Source organism: Panthera leo, chromosome B1 (assembly GCF_018350215.1).
Source record: "Panthera leo isolate Ple1 chromosome B1, P.leo_Ple1_pat1.1, whole genome shotgun sequence".
Classification (NCBI taxonomy): Eukaryota; Metazoa; Chordata; class Mammalia; order Carnivora; family Felidae; genus Panthera; species Panthera leo.
Window position 1 is genome coordinate 154,632,838 of NC_056682.1, and position 19,543 is coordinate 154,652,380.

At 35.1% G+C, this 19,543-nt stretch overlaps 1 protein-coding gene across 1 annotated transcript in view; it reads right to left on the reverse strand.

Annotated features, from left to right (window-relative positions):
* The window catches only part of ADGRL3 (adhesion G protein-coupled receptor L3), a 690,326-nt gene that overhangs the window by 86,623 nt on the left and 584,160 nt on the right, over positions 1 to 19,543 (reverse strand). Inside the window, exons 19-20 of the mRNA XM_042936279.1 lie at positions 4,397 to 4,606; positions 1,083 to 1,303 (exon numbers count right to left, since the gene is read on the reverse strand). Coding sequence (XP_042792213.1) covers positions 1,083 to 1,303; positions 4,397 to 4,606 — 431 coding nt within the window. The remainder of the gene's footprint in view (positions 1 to 1,082; positions 1,304 to 4,396; positions 4,607 to 19,543) is intronic.

Consider the following 19,543-nt stretch of genomic DNA (forward strand, 5'->3'; position numbering starts at 1 on the left):
CTTCAGACATTATTTTTAAAAATTCTTCTTCACTACTGTTATCATGAGTTAATCCTTTCATTATTTCTCAAACTTTTTCAGGGTGCAGGTAATACTTGAAAACTCTACTTTCTTGCTATTGACTTCTCTCTTTGAATCTTACAATTTGGTTTCTGCTTCCAGCGCTAGCAAAATAATTGTTGCAAAGGACAAATCATTTTTCCTCAGTGCTTATCCTACTTGAATTATCTTTGATATAGAACACTACAGATGGTGTTCTGAAACACCATCCTGAAACTGCCTTCTCATTTTCCTCATGATTCTCTTTCAAGGCTCTGGTCACCTCTCGCCTTTCTCTATTTTTATTTTCCCGCCTCAATCTATGTCCTAAATGTGGGTATTCATCAGAGATCTATCTTGGTCTTCTTTCTAATGTTTTTCTATTGAAACTTTCATTCATGCTCAGGGCTCCAACTGTTATATTGATGTGGATTACAAAAATATTTTTCACTGAATTCCTTTCCAGTATGTTGGACATCTCTACATGTATGTCTCACCAATTTGAACATATACTGAAACCAAAATTCATCTCTATGACCCATTACTCACCTAGGGAAAAAAAAGGGAAAAATACAAGCTGCCCCTGTTCCTATTGTCTCTCTTTCTGTTAATGATATAAATTTATTTCCAGTAACTAGAGCTGACAGGTAAGGAAGAACAGAAGCCATTAATATCAGGGACTACACTGTCCTCTGAATACACAGTTTCTGACATAGCTAGTTCTACATTTGACAAATGTCTCAATGTTCTGAAAGATATTAAAACAATCATCTTCTTATAATTACTCAAGGGTATGATGTAGTTGTGGGACAATTAAGTTCTTTTCTAACAGAATCATACTGAATCTCAAGGTTTTTCCTCTTTCTACCTCATAACAAAAGTATACTCATGAATTGAATTACCCCCATTTGCTTCTCCAGTTCAAACATCTATTGCTATGAGGTGACATAAAGACCTTAGCTTCCAAGAAAATACAAGGCATTTATTTGAACTAGATTTCAAAAGAGAAAAGAAAAAGAAAAGGAAAGAAAACATAAACTCACACTTTATCTGTTCCATAACTTCTGTAGTCTACCGCCGCGGACACAGCCACTATGAGCGCAGGCATCCCATAGCCAACCAGGTAAAAGTATTTCCTCCGTGAATGCTCACTCTCAAAAACCTCCACCAGCATGATATAGAGTTGCACTCCCTCCAGGAACATCCAGGTGAAGGCCGCCAAGAAGAAGAAATGTAGTAGGGCAGCAAAAACTGCACAGGCAATCTAGGAAAGAGAACAAATGATTTGAATGACAACCAAACGAAATATCATCAACTACCATAACATCAAAATAAATATTTATCAGGGCGCCCGGGTGGCTCAGTCAGTTAAACGTCTGGTTCTTGATTTCGGCTCAGGTCATGATCTCATGGTTTGTGAGTTCGAGCTCCGCATCGGGCTCTGTGCTGATGGCATGGAGCCTGCTTGGGATCCTGTTTCCCTCTCTCTCTCTCTCAAAGTGAATAAAAATAAACTTAAAAAATTTTTATCAAGACTGCGGTAATACAATAGGTCTGCCAAAAAATAACCTAAATAAGATTCTTAAATTTCAGATATTAAAACCTAATTAAGTATAACCTACCTTTCAAAACTATATCTAACATTCTGCTAATAATGTCTTACAGATGACAGCATAGTATTATAAGGAAAAATAATAAAATTTAGGAAAAAGTTCTAATAAGAGCCTAGTTATTGATAATTATTTCTGAGATTAACGTTTTAAAAATACAACTATGAATTATTTTTCTTGGCCTTAATCATGGGTGTTCTAACATATTAAATTCTTCAATTGTAAATGAAAGAGAAACATTAAAACCAAGGAGAATAAAAGCTCGTAAAATTCAAAACGAGGGGCGCCTGGATGGCTCAGTTGGTTGAGCATCTGACTCAGTCTCAGCTCAGGTCACGATCTCCTAGTTCCTAGGTTGCAACCCTGCAGCAGGCTCTGTGCTGATGGCATGGGGCCTGCTTGGGATTCTCTCTCTCCCTCTCTCTCTGCTCCTCCCCTGCTCATGCTTGCTGTCTCTCTCAAAATAAATAACGATTAAAAAATAAAAATAAAATAATTATAGTATTTTGTGATGGGATCACCAATTCATTTTTATTATTTGCTTGTTTATTTCTTCCCTGCTTGATTTCAGAAAGGATTTAAGGTGGCATTGGGAAGTTCATACTAAAAAGTATAAAAGTAGGTTTAAAATAAAATAAAATAGAAGGCTCCAGAGTACTTTCTTTCCCTCTATTTCTTTCTTTCTTTCTTTCTTTCTTTCTTTCTTTCTTTCTTTCTTTCTTTCTTTCTTTCTTCTTTCTTCTCTTTCTTTCTTTCTTTCTTTCTTTCTTTCTTTCTTTCTTTCTTTCTTTCTTTCTTTCTTTCTTTCTGTTATTGTAAAAAATGTTGGCCTAGAAGACAGCCAGCCCCTACCTTGGCATATTCTCTAAGGCATTACGAGTTTCAGCTGACCATATATTAGTTTTCTTATGTGAGTTCTGGAATTCTCACTCCTTGGGGAAGCAGCAGTCTTTATTTTTAATTTAAGAAATTCTAGTTAAAAATCTATAGCTCCTACTAGAAAAAGGCAACAAATTTATAGAAATCATCAGATTATTACAGATTCAATGATAAGTATGATCCTTGAGACAGAGACAAAGGCCAAGTCAGTTTCACCAAGTAAGAGAGATGGCGATGAGGATGTCTCACGTCACCAGGCTAGAGACAAAGCCGAGCCTACTCACCGTAGAAAAGGCAGGAAGAGGACACTTATCCAGCAACAAGAAGAAAGACAAGTTGGGCTAAGATGCACTCTACTCAACTTTTTCATATCAATCTTTGTTCTCTAGGCTACTTGTCAGAAGTTAGTTTGTGCGGCACACAACGTGTGGTGAAGTTTGTCATACCACATGTACATTAGGAAACAAAAGTATGAATAAGGTTTCTAAATGAAAAGAAATCACACAGCATTCGAATTGCAGGTTAACAAGAGAATGAAATGATTTCTTCTTGGAAATAGCACAGTTTTCCATTTCTTGCTTTTTAGAGTTAGAACCTCAACTATTAATTTTTGTTATCAGAAGACTTAACTCTTTTGGGAAAGCAATGTGCACTTTGATTGCTTATTCATATGTATGCATTTATGGGAAAAGCTGTCACATTTGTGTATGATAACCAATTAAAAGTAAAATCACCATAATTGTACCCTTTACAACCATTAATCATGAATGTGTAATCACAAACATGAATCCAACTGCATTTTTATTGTAAAGTACTCCATATTTATGGACACATACCAGAGAACAGCATTAAGGGAATGAATTATTTATTATGCCTACACATCTTCTAAAAAAATGGAAGTTTTTTTTTCTCAATTGCAGTTTAGTCATGAAGCAAACCTGCGCTATGTGCATGAATCCTAAGTAAATAGAACGGGCCTCACAAAAAGTATAAGCAGGCATAGAGTCTGTTGAATAATTAGATACTATCTGTTATTCACGTTTTCTGTTTGGTTTCACCCAAAACAGTTGGCTGGTGCAGTTCCTTTCCCCCTTTTACTTTTTCTACTTCTTCCCTTCCTCTCTTTCATTTTCTGATGACCGAACATAGTTAGTAGTAAAGTACAAAGCTGGCATTAAAGATGTAAAAACAGAACTTGCACAAATGTGTGTCAAACAAAATTTGGGAAGAGTTTATAAATTCTAAAAATGACCTACGGTTTAAACTATTTTCCAAATAGTTCAATTAAAAAAACTCATTTTATACATGAAGTTTTTAATGTGATATAAACTGATTTTTTTTTTAAGTATATGATGGGGGCACCTGGCTGGCTCAGTCAGGAAAGCATACAACTCTTATGAGGGTTGTGGGTTGGAGCCCCACACTGGGTGTAAAGATTACTAAAATAAATAAATAAATAAACTTAAAAAAAAAGAGTATGTGATAAACTTTGAAAAATAACAATTGTATCTATCAGGAGAGATATTCTTCAATGCCCCACATGATTTTATTTAACATTCATCAATATTCTGCTCTGATAAAAACAAAATGAAACAAACACCCACACATACAAACTAATGAGGAGATACAGTTCCTTAGAATTGCAAGGTTACGAACAGAATTTCTCAAGAAATGCACATTCATACATCCCTAACATTCACTGCCTCTTTACAACAATGGGGTATGAAAAAGGGAAACTGAGTAAGATCTGAAAATTAATAATTATCTTAGACAACCAGAAGAGAGGATACTTTCAAACAAGAATATTTTGGGTATTAGAAAGCTGGAGATGGAGACATTTTTTCCTAACATCAGTGGAAGCTGCTTACTGGTTGGTCCGTTCGATTGATCCCAATCAGGAAGAGCAGTTCAGCTACAAAAAGGCTGATGCAGAGGTTCTTGTGGATGGTGTTACGGTCACTCTGGAGCCCACGGAAAAAGCAAAATGTGAAGATGCAAATCAGGAGACAAACAAGGGACAGCAAAATTCCAACCCACGTGATCACATCCAGAAGAAGGTCATGGACCGCATCACTGTGCTGGAAATACAACAGAAAAGCCATAAGTTGCACTTAGCATAACAGATTGTGAAGTCTTACGAGGGCCTGGATTCATAAAGCATGATTATCATAATGCGCTAAATATCCTATGCACACACAATGAATAAGATAACTTATTGTTCAGGTTTTCTAGTCCACAGGTAAAAGATTTTATATTTTCTGAGGTTTAAATCAGTTTGCTATTCAGGGATGTCAGTGGTGTTTGTACCTTTCTTGATTAAATATGCTTTTAGGATGCAAATGGTTGAAGCAACCTAACTTAATTCTGGCCTAAGATTTCAGGGAAAATTTTATTTTTTCAACTCATATCACTTTTTTAGGTTAATTCTTTGACAATTCCCACTAGGGAATACTCTATTTAAAAAATTAAGCTATATGCTTAAGGAAGTGGTGTCTCAACTGAAATGCTTTTTCAATCACCAAGGGATTTTTTAATAAAAAAATACAATTCCTCTGTTCTGTAGGTTCTTTATTAAAATTTCTAAGGTTGAGTTCATAAAAGTATGTATTTTTATAAAGATTCCCAGTTAATTCTGATGAACAGCCACATATGCACACCATTTATTTAGTGGAAGATCTAAAAGAGTGAGGATATTCACTGGATTTATATTCATATTGAATGGCTTAAGGAGATCAGGAAGTTTGATCCTTGAAGGGTTTGCATGAATAGAGCCTGTTATACATAGATGGAAAATAAGCATTCAGTATTACTATACCCCATAGCAGTATAAAACAGATAGAGCTAAGAAAAAGAAAAAGCTCATAAAAGCTTCTGTACTAAAACTGCATTTTTTTTTGGTTCTGTTAAAATAATCTTGTGAGTTCCAAACCATCCATGTTCCTTGTTCTTTGTACTATCTCATTTCTGTCCTTGTTCCAAGATTCCAGATTCTATTCCTTCCTTATGGTAGACTGACTCTACCCAAAACACTTCTGTGAAGCATTAGAATATATAGTGGCCCACACAGCAGCATGCCAAGGTATTGGAGCAGAGTTCAGAAATTGTCCATGACTGTCAATGCCTCTTTTCTTCACAGGTTTCTGGAAAAGCCGTGAAGACCTAACTTCCATAAGTAGGACTTCTTCTCAAAAACCTAACATTAGATTTTTTAAAAATGTAAGTGGCAAAGGGATCTTTATGATGCCATTTATACAAAATTTTAAAGGACAAAAAAAAACCAGTGACTTCGATTTTTATGGATATGTGCATAAGCAGTGCAAGTGTAATATGAGGATGGGAAATTTTTTAGTTAAAAACAAAGAAATGCATTTCTAATTGACATCTTTTTCCACTGTGTAGATCATACACGTTGATTGTTATTTTAGGATGGAGGTTACTACATTTGGTTGTCTTCCACACTGTTAACTCACTTTCAAAATACATAAATATCCAGGTTTTCCAGGGTTACTTGTGTCTATTCAAACTTCATACTTTTAGGTTTTTTACAAACGTCATACAAAGATTATTCTGAATATGAAAATTCTTACAAGTGAGTCCCTATGCTGTAACCTAAATCATAGCTCTTCTCAGATTGCCAGATGAGACTTCACAGTTGTTATTTGATACAGAACTCTGCTAGCACACTGTCAATGAAACCGTTTTGAAATATTCCTGCATAACTCTAGGTATATTTCTCGGAAGGAGCTGAAATCATGAAAAGAAAACTACATGAAATTTTGCTTTAACTGCTTTGTTCTCCAGGGGACACTACTAACATAGTGTTGGGTCTCAGATAGCTTAAATTACTTTTACTATTTGAATGTGGAGAGTGGTTAGTGCTACCCGGTTCCCTGAACAGAGGGCTATTTGCTCTCTTCTTTGACTCAAAGGAAAGATGCTGTGTTTGAGTATCAAGCACCAATGTTCAGCACAGCAGTCTTCTATAATGGGAAAGATGGCAGGTATAATACATTCTCAAATGTATCCTAAAGACCTAAAACACTAACAAGAGAGAGAGAGAGACAGAGAGAGAGAGAGAGAGAGAAGGAAAGAAGGAAAGAAAGAAAGAAGAAAGAAAGAAAGAAAAAGAAAGAAAGAAAGAAAAAGAAAGAAAGAAAGAAAGAAAGAAAGAAAGAAAGAAAGAAAGAAAGAAAGAAAGAAAGAAAGAAAGAAAGAAAGAAAGAAAGAAAGAAAGAAAAAGAAAGAAACCAAAAAACTCCTGCCTTTGTCTGGGTAGTTGCATTATTAGAAATGTATTTACTTTACTCAGTGCCTTCATAAGCCCGTCAAAAACCCCATGCAGAGTTATTAAGAGAAGAATACCAGATGTCAAAACATCAGTAGAAAAAGTACATTACACTCAAAGACAGAACAAAAAAAGTCTAGTGATTAATTCACCTTTCAGGTATTCGTGTCTAGCTCAGAAATCATCAACACCAACCACCCTGTGCTTACTATACTGTGATAGCAGCACCCTTCAGGATACAACTCACCACTTGAATTTTATAAATAAGATGAAAGGAAAAGAACAATGGATATTAAATGCCAATAAAAGCTGTAAGTATAGCCTTCTTTATCATAGCGTACCATAACAGAACTTTCAGAAGGCCAAGCTACGAAAAAAACCACATCCCCTTCAAGAGGATGGCCAATTGAATAAAACTTAGGCATGGTGTAACAGTATGATGATGGATCAAGTATTCTTATTTCCAAGGTTTGATGTTTGTGAGCTCTATATAACTCAATCACCCATAACATGTACTATACGTAACATTATGTGCCTTGAAATCTTATTAATCTTATATCTTATTAATGTTTTAACCCAACATGTAGTACTACTAGGTTTGACAAATGAAAAATCCTTAATAAATATTTGTTTTTGAATGATGATGATAATCGCACTCTGCTTAGACCAAATGCCTTAGAGCTGAATTACCTATATCAGTATAGGTTTAACATCCCTTTAATCTCCACTGAATGCTTAAAAAGGTTTCAAGTATTACATGTTAAAAACTGAGATCCTCATCATATCCTGTTTCTCCCTCCACCCTGCAAACAAACTTTTCTTCCCTCTGTTTTCCCATTTCAGTAAACAACAACAACAACATTCTTTGAGGTATTCTTGCCAAAAACTTATGAGTCACGTTGATTCCTCTCTTTCACATGCCACACTTTATCCACCAGGACATCTTGTGGGCTCTGCCTTCTAAAGCTGGTATATGCCCATCACTTCAACTACACCAAAGTGGTTGGAGCCATCCATTTTTTTAGTAGCCCCCTAACTGATCTCCCCACTTTGATCCTCACCCCCCTTCCCTCTATATACAACAGGGAAGAGAGATTATTTTCAAATATAATTCAGATGATATGACTCATTGATGAAAGGCATCCAATGTCTTCTATCTCAATGACAGTAAAAACCAGTCTTTCAAAGGTCTGCAAGGCACTATAACATCAGCATCTCCATGGCACCATTTCCTATTCTCCCCTTCATTCAGTTAATTCCACTGAGTTGTCCTGCTCCATTCTTTGAATATGTCAAAGACATTCCAGGCTCAGAATCTTTGCATTTGCTGTTCCCTTCGCCTGGAATGCTCTTCCAAAAGGCAGCTGCATGGCTTACTTGATACCCTCTTTCAGTCCCTCTTTCAAATGGTACCTTCTCATAGTTTTTCTGAGTCACCATATCTGAAATTGCAACCACATTTTCCCCATTCTGACTCTTTCTCTATTACTTTTCCTGCATTATTTTTCTCATCAGCACTTATCTACAGTATATATTTTGTTAATATTGCTTGTCTACTGTCTGTGTCTCCCTCTAGAAATTATACTCCAAGAGAATAAATTGTTTTATCTTTCTAATCACAATTGTATCCACAGGTATAACACAAAATTATATACCATAGAGTGGATGCACAATATGTTGACTGAATGACTGTCTAATTATCCCCATCTTCTAGAATGGATTTAAATTATAAACTAAAATTTGTATCATGCTGTCCATTGCACAATCTTTGGAACTCTTTGGTTTTTAAATCACACACTCTAAAATCTTAACTAAAAGGTAAAGAAAATTAGAGCTGAAGAATGAGAAGGATGTTACACCATAATATTTTAAGATATGTTGAAACGTCAAGGTGTTACATTAATTATGACAATTGAGGCCAAACTATGCAGCGAAGCAAGAAGACTTCAGAAATAAGTCTTAGGGTCTAAAGGCATGGATTTAACCCTGCCACTCTAACTTCACAATTGTTACCTTGAACAAACTACTTAACCTTTTGAGTGTCAAAAGCCCCATACACATAGAGATAAAATGACTGAGGCTTCAGCGTCTTGTGATAAGTAATTAAGATAATATATATGAAAGCAAGAAAGTCAATGTTTCTTATTTCCTTTTTTAAATTTTTTTTTAATGTTTATTTATTTTTGAGAGAGAGAGACAGAGAGTGAGCCAGGGAGGGGCAGAGAGAAAGGGAGACACAGAATCCAAAGCAGGCTCCAGGCTCCCAGCCATCAGCACAGAGCCTGATGTGGGGCTTGAGCTCACAAACCGTGAGATCATGACCTGAGCTGAAGTAGGACGCCTAACCGACTGAGCCACCCAAGTGCCCCTCTTATTTCCTTTTTTAATTTGAAAATAGTCTGGATTATTTTCTTGTTTGACAGCAGCCTTCATTTAAATAATCAAAAGTCTGTATGAATGATAAGTGTTGGATCAGAAAAATAATAACTGTGACAAGAATAAATGTTAATGTTATTTTAACTAACATTAAACATTGGACACAAAACATTATTCCAACCAACTGATGAATTACCTAAGTTCACTTTGTAACATTGCCAGTTTATTTTATGTTAATTATATTTGTGCTATTGATGAATTAAGGTCACAAAGTGCCTGCATTATCTGAAGGAGGCAGATTTTAACTTTAGAATCTGAATTCTACATACACTATTGCACAAATGTGTTTATAACTTTTACATAATATAACACAAAGGTGCTCAATTTCACCTTTATATTCTTCTTTAACCTATAACAAAAAGACAAAGCAGCAACGGAAGATATATACCTAATCCCCACCCCCCCAACCCAGAGTCTGACCATACATAGATTACTATAATCTGTTGGGAAGAATTCTTGAAAAACTCACAAAAAAATTTTTTAAGACAAAAAATCCAAAGATTCAAGGAGATTAACTTCTTAAGAGAAGATGGAGAGGTGTGAAAGGAAATCTTCAAGCAGAATGACAGAATGATTCCCAGAATGATATTCCAGAAAGAAGATACTTTTGGAAAATGAAATGATTCTATACTCTCTAGAAAGAAATTTTTATTAAAACAATATTTGTTTTTCAGGTTTTCTATGACATTTCTACTTATATTTGAAATGCCAAATATTTTGTCAAATCTACACAAAGTGTGTGATTTTCTGTTTTCTGTTTGTCTCAGTGAATTTGCTTTGCCTATCACCATGGAGAGCTTACAGAGTAACACAAATGTCACAAAAGGGTGAGTGTCACATTTGGGGGAAAAATGCCCTAAACAATGATGTTTTGTGGAAGACACTCTGTCAATGTAAAATACTCAAAGATACAAACAGGTACATTTAATGAAACTAAATCCAAATCTATGGAAAAGGAAAACGTGACTTTCGTCTCATGATTTTAAAATAATTAATCTGAGTACACTAAGACCTTTGGTGGAAGTCTTGATGTTTCTAACTTTATTGTCCAAAAGGCAAGTCAACAAACAAGATGGAGAAATAGATTGTGAAATGTTTTTCATTTTAACTGCATAAGTGTTTCCAGATGGGACATGAACTATGTGAATTAATTTGTAAACCCTCCGGATGGTTTTTCTTTTATCATAATTTTAGAAAGTTATATTTTCTAGACACTACTTAAACAATCACTCCATATAATTATTAATTCTGGGCCAGTAATTATCAAGAACCTGTTTAACTTTCTGCATAATAATGTATCATTTAAATGTTCAGTCAGATTTGTTAAAGCATAATAATATGATTTTTTAAATTGCCTCTTAAACATTATCTCTTTTTGAAATATTTGGAACATAACTAAAATAAATTTTCTTTCTTTCTTTTTTGCAAAAATATGAGCACTTGCTTTGCTATTAATGTATCACAAAAGCATAAGGCCAGTAAGGTTACAGAAGGCTATTTTCTGATGAATGTTGTGTAAACTGTGTAAATCAGTTCCTAGCATTGCTCTAACTCTTGGGAGACAGGTCATCAGACACAGTTCACTCTGCAAATACTTGCAAAAATAAAGGGTTCAATGCACTCAGGAAATTAGGATTTCCTTGTGGAAGAAGATGAAGGTCAAAGTTGAGTAAGACAGTGAGACGAACAACATAACCGCATTTAATATTTTCACAGTAAATTAACCAAAAAATCAGCAAAATTTTTCAGATTTGTATTACACTGAAAAAAAAACAATCTAAATATTTTCAGGCGTTTATTGCTAAGAGAGAAATACTGGCACCTAAGAGCACACAAAAACATACATAACCAACTGTCCTTTGGATTCAACGGAACTTATTCAGCAAATCTTGGTTTCAAAAGTGTAGCATAGCAGCCTCAAAGTTATTTGACATTTTCTTGCTTTGAATTAAAAAAAAATAATTCACCACATTTGGTGAGCCAAATTTACAACCACCATAAAGTAAGGAAACGGAAAAGAAGATAGTAGAAAATGTAGGAACTAAGTAAGTATCTTACTGGCGCTGCATTAAACACAGTAATAGGTTAAAAAGGGTAGATTAAAGTTGATGAACCAATAATAGATTAGTGATCAGTTAGAACTTTTCAAAGGCAATGAAATGACTGAGCAGTAAATAAGAAAGAAGATTTTATAAGTATCTGGGATGAGGGTAGGGAATGAAGCTAGGCAGACAGAAAATTCCATCCTTAGTGTTTCTAAGTAAAGTAAGGTGATGATGATGATGATAGCCAAAACATAACTTTTAAAATGTCATACTGTGTTCGAAGTGCTTATTTGTTTTATTAGGATATGCAATCACATAAAACATTATGATGTGATATTTTTATTATCTCCAAGTTATAGATGAAGGAACTGAAGCACAAAGAACAAGTAATTTACTCCAGATGATTCACCTAGTATGCAACAGAGAAAAGATTAGTGGTAGGGTAAGTAACTGTCGAGGTTTGCTCAGGACTATCCTAGCTTTATGTTTTCGAATGCTGGGAAAGATCCTTCATGAAAGGATCTCAACCTTTAGAGATGCTTCAGAAGTTTGGGAGAAAATTATAAAATCTGTATGATAGTCTGGCTGAACACAGGCTGGAAGCTATACTATCTGCAGTGTCAAATTCATGTAGCATTGATTACCCATTTTCTTTAGCGACTCCTGCTGTTTTTCACCCTGACTCTTGATGTTGGCATCCGTTATTTGCACTTCCCAGTATCGGATCATCCAATGTTGCATCCCTCTGCGTGATAACAGTTTCACTGCTTGTGATCATGTCTTCCTCTTTGACTTTGGATTGATTTTGGTATGTATCCATTTGTATGTATCCATTGCTTTGTATGGATTGATTTGTATGGTGCTTTGTGCTACTTCAAGTCTTAACACTGTAAATATTGTGACCATGTTTCTAACAATTCATTACTGAAACTGAGAATGACAATAATATAATAAGATGACAATACTAAAACAGGCCAAACAACTGTGCTATTTTAAAGACACATGGAGGGGGCGCCTGGGTGGCTCGGTCGGTTAAGCGTCCGACTTCGGCTCAGGTCATGATCTCACGGTCCGTGAGTTCAAGCCCCACGTCGGGCTCTGTGCTGACAGCTCAGAGCCTGGAGCCTGTTTCCGATTCTGTGTCTCCCTCTCTCTCTGCCCCTCCCCTGTTCATGCTCTGTCTCTGTCTGTCTCAAAAATAAATAAACGTTAAAAAAAAATAAAGACACATGGAAGAAATCATGAAACCATATTGGAGAAGTAAGCAAAGTAGAGCATTTCGTACAACATGCAGAAATAAATTTGGGACCACACATGAGAGAGAAGGTTGTATGAATGTGGATATGGAGGTTGAATCTCACAAGTTTAGGATGAGGCAGGAAAGTTTTTATAAAACCAAAAGTTTTTTTTTAATCTCCCCCCAAAAAAGACACGAATGCTCAGTTGAAATGAACACTCATTGAATGCATTGGAGTATACCATAAGAATAAACATTCATTACTGTTTGTTCCCATTATTGTTTTGTTCCTGACTTGGAGATTGCACATTGCAGTGCTGTGAGAAAACAAAAGGGGAAATTTGGATAGCCAATGTTTTGTCCCTTCATAGTGTAGAGCTGATTCTGTCAGATCTTAACCAATGACCATACTTTCTCTAGTATATCAGGTGACATATTGAATCATGGCAACAAAACATGTTTCCCCTAGCTCTTAGGTATTTTGATTTGAAACATGGGGTTTGAACTTTCTTTTTTTTTAATGTTTATTTTTGAGAGAGAGAGAGAGAGAGAGAGAACCTGTGTGAGAGGGGAGGGGCAGAGAGAAAAGAAGAGAGAAAAGTCCAAGAAGGCTCTGTGCTGACAAGCACAATGCAGGGCTTGAACTCCCAAATTGTGAGATCATGACCTGAGCCCAAATCAAGAGCGGGACACTTAACTGACTGAGCCACCCAGGTGTCCTGAAACATGGAGTTTGAAATCATTTTCTTGATTTCTATAAAAGTTTTAATGGAACTTCAGAAGACATAAAACAAAAGATTGTTGACACGTTGTCCAGGCACAAAATAGACTTTGCGCATCTATGTGCATATTCAACAGACAGTGCAAATGTAAATTTTGGAAAAGTCAATCCAGCCTATAAACTTCTTATCTACTAAATGTCCTGTATACCTTGTACACAAGGTAGCTATAAGGAGATGTGGTTTGCTTACTATGATAATGAAGTTTCATAATGAAACTTTTTGGTCATTTTTCAGTTCCCTCAAAATGGGCAAAGGTGGTTTTTTTTTCCTTTTCTTCTTTTTTTTTTTTTAATTTTCTAGAAAGGGAAGGAGACAATCTCCTAAGACATGTACCTACAAGGTGGATATCATTGCTGCTGGCCATAGAGAAGATGTGAGAATATTGGCCTTCTATAAAATCATATTTTCAAAGTGTGGGACAAGAAGAATGTCTTTCCCTAATTTCCCTAATGATATTCCCTAAGAATGTCTTATACGACAGATAAGAATGAAGAAAAAGATTATAATAAAACAAATTTTTATGACGTTTCTCCAAAGCTACTGAACTCTGAAAAAGCTATAAGGAACCGAGAAAAAGACTGACTCCATTTGAGTTGCATGAATTTCTGTGTAGGTTAGGACAAAACCCCATACAGAGAAAACATTATTGGGGATTTAAGATTTTCCGAAAAAAAAAAAGTCACTAGAAAGGGCAATCAAGTTAAACAGGACTTTCTCATTCCTTTATTAAAACCTTTATTATTATTTGGAAACCAATCTTGATTTCATAAAGTCAAGTCACCTCACTGCTTTAAAACCATTATCCTTGATAGTGTTTTACATTATTTAACAACCAGTGTGCTTGGAAGTGTTTAAAAATGATGAATATTTTGGACACGGAGATGAATTCACAGATGCAAAAGAACTGATTGACAAACAGCTGGTCTACCAAAAGAAGTTTCTAGATACAAAGTGGAAGGGCATATTTAGAGAGATGAGAACTAATTCCTACAAGTCTAAAAACCTACTAGGTAAAGATATTAAATAAAATCCTTTGTATTCTATGCTCAATATTTTTCTTGAAGGTTTTATTTTTAAGTAATCTCTACACCCAATGTGGGGCTCGAACTCATAACCCCAAGATCAAGAGTTTTATGCTCTACCAACTCAGTCAGGCACCCCTAGGCTCAACATTTCTGTTGAGAAGATATTTAGTTTGATGTCATCACATTGGATAAAACATAATACTAGGAATCTGTGTAATATGGGCTTGGTAAGAGCAGAACCATAGGTCAAAGTGAATTTTACTTCTGACTTTATTCAATTTTAATTCTCAAAAAAAAAAAAGACAGAAAAAGAAAGAAACATGTCAGAGCTATTTCTATTAAATATGAGTAATCTCTCTCTCTCTCAAAAATAAATATAATTTTTTTAAGGGAGTGCCTGGGTGACTCAGACGGTTAACATCGACTTCAGTTCAGGTCATGATCTCACAGTTTGTGGTTCTGAGCCCCGCGTCAGGCTCTGTGCTGTCTCCTCCTCTCTCTGCCCATCCCCACTCACACTCTGTATGTGTGTCTTTCTCTCTCAAAAATAAACATAAAAAAATTTAAAAAATATGAGTCATATCTGTTTAATTATGTACTAACTTTTTGAAGTCTCACACTTACATATCTTAAAAATACACAATAACATAGTCCCAAAATTCAAATATCCAATAAAATTCACAATATCAGAGGACAGAAAGACACATATAAAAATGTTTTATAGTTTTTCACACTTATTAGCCCTACTATTAGTGTTAAAAACTATTAATGTCATTATTCAGTAGCAATAACACAGATGTACATAATTACTCATTAAATATTAAGTATATTTTTGATCTGGTAGTGCTGTTTCCCAATGAGCTCTCCAAAAAGTTGCTCACTCTAACTGGTGGCCAACTACTCCATGCTCTTAACAACTTCACCAACAGTGGAGAGAACCACAGATCCTCTCCTATATTCCTTTTCTGACCAATTTTACTAAGTTCCTTAGAAATGGACAGGGCCAGGCTTTCAAAGGTAAAAACTTCCTTAAAATATCCTTTGAATGCAATGAGTAAATCTAACAGTTTTATTAACACGGTTTGCCAGTGATTATTCAGCAAATTTCCTAATTCTCATACAAAATGGGTAATCTCTACTAAGATTGTTTCCATTAACACACACACACACACACACACACACACACACACACACACACACTTTTTGAAACTACATCTTAAAGGGGTTAGATGATATGGAATATCATAGAGGAGCTGAAGTACAATGAAAGGAAACAATGGAATAGCCAGACTTGAATTACGCAGATACGTTCATTGTTATATATGTATCATTCTTCTCATCCAGTAATTTCCTTCTGCATGTAAGCAAAGATAAATTCACCACAATAAGAAAGAAAAGTTTTAAAATAGAAACAAATCAACTTAGGTTTAAAAGAGAAAGTAATTTTGCATAACTAGATTATGAAAACCATACAGATAGAAACTACACCAAACCCTAAATATATACTAAAATTTTGGTAGATTCATGCTAAGAATGTTCCTTGTATGCCTGCTATACTTCAGGTACTAAATAAAACAGAATGTAGATATAAACACTCAGATACACACACACGTGCACACCTCTTATTTTTACACCATTATTCCATTTTCATTTGATTTTCTTAACTAAAGCAATTTCAGGAGAAAGAAAAATGGTATAGTAACTAGGCTTTCTTTTTTCCACTCTCATGAATAAATTTATTGCATTTTAAACAGAATAGGGGTCTTCCAGATAATAACCCTGGGGACAATTACCACACAGGCCTATAGACAATAACTTAAGCTAACATTAAATTTTACAAAATTAACATCTTAAAAGTTCTATGAACTGGTAGTTAAATCAGTAAGCAAGCGACCATAGAAAACCTTTAAATAGTAATGCTTACACTATAAGGATACATGTAGTAAACTGGCAATTCTTTGAATTGTCTATAACAAGTTAGGAAAAGTGGTTCAGTTCAGCCATATCTTTGTTCAAATGCTTTTCAAATCTCATTTATACAAGTAGACCTAGTTGCCTACCTTAGAAAGCTATATAAATAACTATTCTGGAAAGCCTAGCCTAATTCCTCTGGAGTCCAATAGTTCTCTAGCTTTATCACTTTATTTACTACACACAATGGAATGAAATAGGCTAGGCAAAAAGAAGAACAATCGCTGAATAGTCTCAATGTTAGAAAAGAAAGTAAAATTTTGTGATCTGGAACAAATAGAATACAGTTAGTAAACACATCAACTAGTTCTAACGAAGAACAGTATAAGCAATTGAGGATATTTTTAGGACATTAGAATGGAGAAGGTTTTTATGCTTAGTTTATTTGCTTGGTTGGTTGATTATACCTCCTTAAGCATGGGAAAATTGTGTAAGTAAAGTCATTATATTTAAAATAATTTAAAAAATAATCTTTCAGTTAGTCAGTGCCAAAAATTGTTGCACGAATGAAGAAGAGACACAATCAATAAAAAAGATTATGTGTTGATTGTATTAGTATTGATTTATAATTTCACTTAAAATGGAATTTGGGAGTGCTGAGAGTGCAGGAATTGACAATGTCCGTCTAACCAACACTTTGAAGGGCTGGAAAGTTATATGCAGTTATGATAATATCTTGCTGGAGATCTAGTATTAGCTATTTCGTTGTAAAAAAAGAATCTGTCACTTCAAAAATTGATGCAAAGCACTGGCCTACACTCTTCTCTTTTTTAGGGAAAACTTAGCTGTGTAGGGTTATATAAAAATCATTATAATTTATTAGAAATAAAACTAAATATTTGGGTCTTGACAGCTAAGTATTCCCAGGCTCAAGAGCTCAAGGGTTTGGAGGTCAGGCAAGCATATAGTGAATTAAAAAATATTTTAAATGGGGCATCTGGGTGTCTCAGTTGGCTAAGCGTCTGACTTTGGCACAGGTCATGGCCTCACAGTTCATGAGTTCAAGCCCCACATCAGACTCTCTGCTAGCCCTCTGCTGGCCCTCTGGCTGTCAGCATCGAGCCCACTTCGGATCCTCTGTCCCCCTCTCTCTCTGCCCTTCCCCTGCTGGTTCTCTCTCTCTCAATAAATAAATAAACTTAAAAAAATTTTCAGTAAAGTTTATAATTCTCAACATGATTTTAATATTTTTTTATTCAATCCCTAAAATAATCCTGAGATAATGTTAGAAAAAGTTACTAGTCTTATGTAACTGATTTAATAGTAGGAACGGGAAGTTCAAATGATTTTGCCTGAGAACAAGAAGCAATTTCCTTTGAACGGGAATCATGACTCTAAGTCTCCTGATTTTTAATTCTCGTTCTAAATTCTCTTCAGATTATAAAGTGGACAAATGAATTATGATGATAATACCTATTGTGGTATTGTGAGCTAAATGAAACAATGTATGTAGACATTAGAGACATGATATTCATCCCTATTATTATAGGATATGGTGCCCTTTCTGAGAGGGGAAGTCCTCACCCAATCTCCAGCTTTGGAATCTCCATAAACTTGGTTACTTATCTTTTTTTTATGTTTATTTATTTATCTTTGCGGGGGGGGGGGGGGGGAAGGGGCAGAGAGAGAGACACACAGAATGTGAGGCAGGCTCCAGGCTCTGAACTGTCAACACAGAGCCCAATGTGGGGCTTGAACACATGAACTGTGAGATCATGTGGGACACTTAACAAACTGAGCCACCCGGGCACACCTTGATTACTTATTTCTTATAAAATATTTCTCACTAGAACTGCAGATGAATCTCCAGTTCCTATTCTCAGTCAAGCTTATTTACTGAAGATGATAAAGAACCTAAAAATTGTAAGTATGAGGATCCACTCTGGGTATGAGAAGACCACAGGTCTCTTTCTACTTAAAAATTCCACTACAACCCAGAACTAAAACAGAGAGAGTGTTATTAGTACTCTTAAAAATACAAACTTTACTGAAAAAATATACTTTAAAACCACAAAAACCTAGGCTCATTTCATGCTACTTCAACCCTGTCTCTCTCATTTTGCTTAAACAGTTATGTGCCTTCATCTAGAACATATTCCTTGACACTTCAAGGACAAGTTAAAGCTTGTTCTTATGTGTTTCCATAGCATCCTATACCACAATGATAAGACACTTCTCACGAAATTCTGATTTTAGTGATTACTTATCTGTATTACTAATTAGACCATAAGCTTTGCCTCTCACAAAGACAATCATCAACCACTTGAGAAACAAATAAAGGGTACAGGAAACACATTACAATTTTTAAAATGAGATTAATAAAATCAAGTTTTCAAATATATTTCAACAGACTCCTCTTAGTTACAAAAAGTTCAATGTCCTATTCAATGTTCTAATAAGGGGCCTCTTGATGCAAGAGGAAGGATATATAGCATTGCCCACAGGATTTTCTTGCCAAAAATGTTTAACCCAAATCTAATTATGAGAAAATAATCAGAAAGATTGAAATTGTGGAACATCCTACAGGACAAATGGCCTGGATTCTATGAAATGTTCTTTTCCTGAAAGAAAAAAACAGGTAGGAAAGCTTCTACATTAAATAAGTTTAAATAGATGTGGCAATTAAAGGCAAAGTGTGATTCTTAATTGGGACCTACATGGAAAATCAAAGGCTATAAAGGACATTATTAGAAGTATTGGAAAAAATTGTAATGGCTTCTGTACTAGAGGGTAGTACTTTATCAATGTTGAATTTCCTGTGTGCATTCGTGGAACAGACGAAATGTCTGTGTTCTTAAAACATGTATGCTGGAAGACTTAGGAATTAAGTATTATAAGGTCAGTAATTTACTTTTGAAAAATCAAACAATACTGCTAAATATATATGCATACATACACATAAAAGTCAGAGTCAAATGCAGCAAAAATTTAAATGTAAATTCAGAAAAATGGTGTATAAATTTATTGTATATTTTTTGTTTATTGTACCATTCTTTCAACTTTTAAAAAACATTTATTTATTTATTTATTTTGAGAGAGAGAGAAAGAGAGAGAGAGAGAGAGATAGAGAGAATGAGAATGAGGGAAGGGACAGACAGAGAGGGAGAGAGAGGAAATCCCAAGCAGGCTTCAGGCTCAGCACAGAGCCTGATGCAGGGCTCCATCCCACAAACCATGAGAAAACGACTGGGCTGAGATCAAGAGCCAGACGCTTATCTGACTGAGCCACCCAGG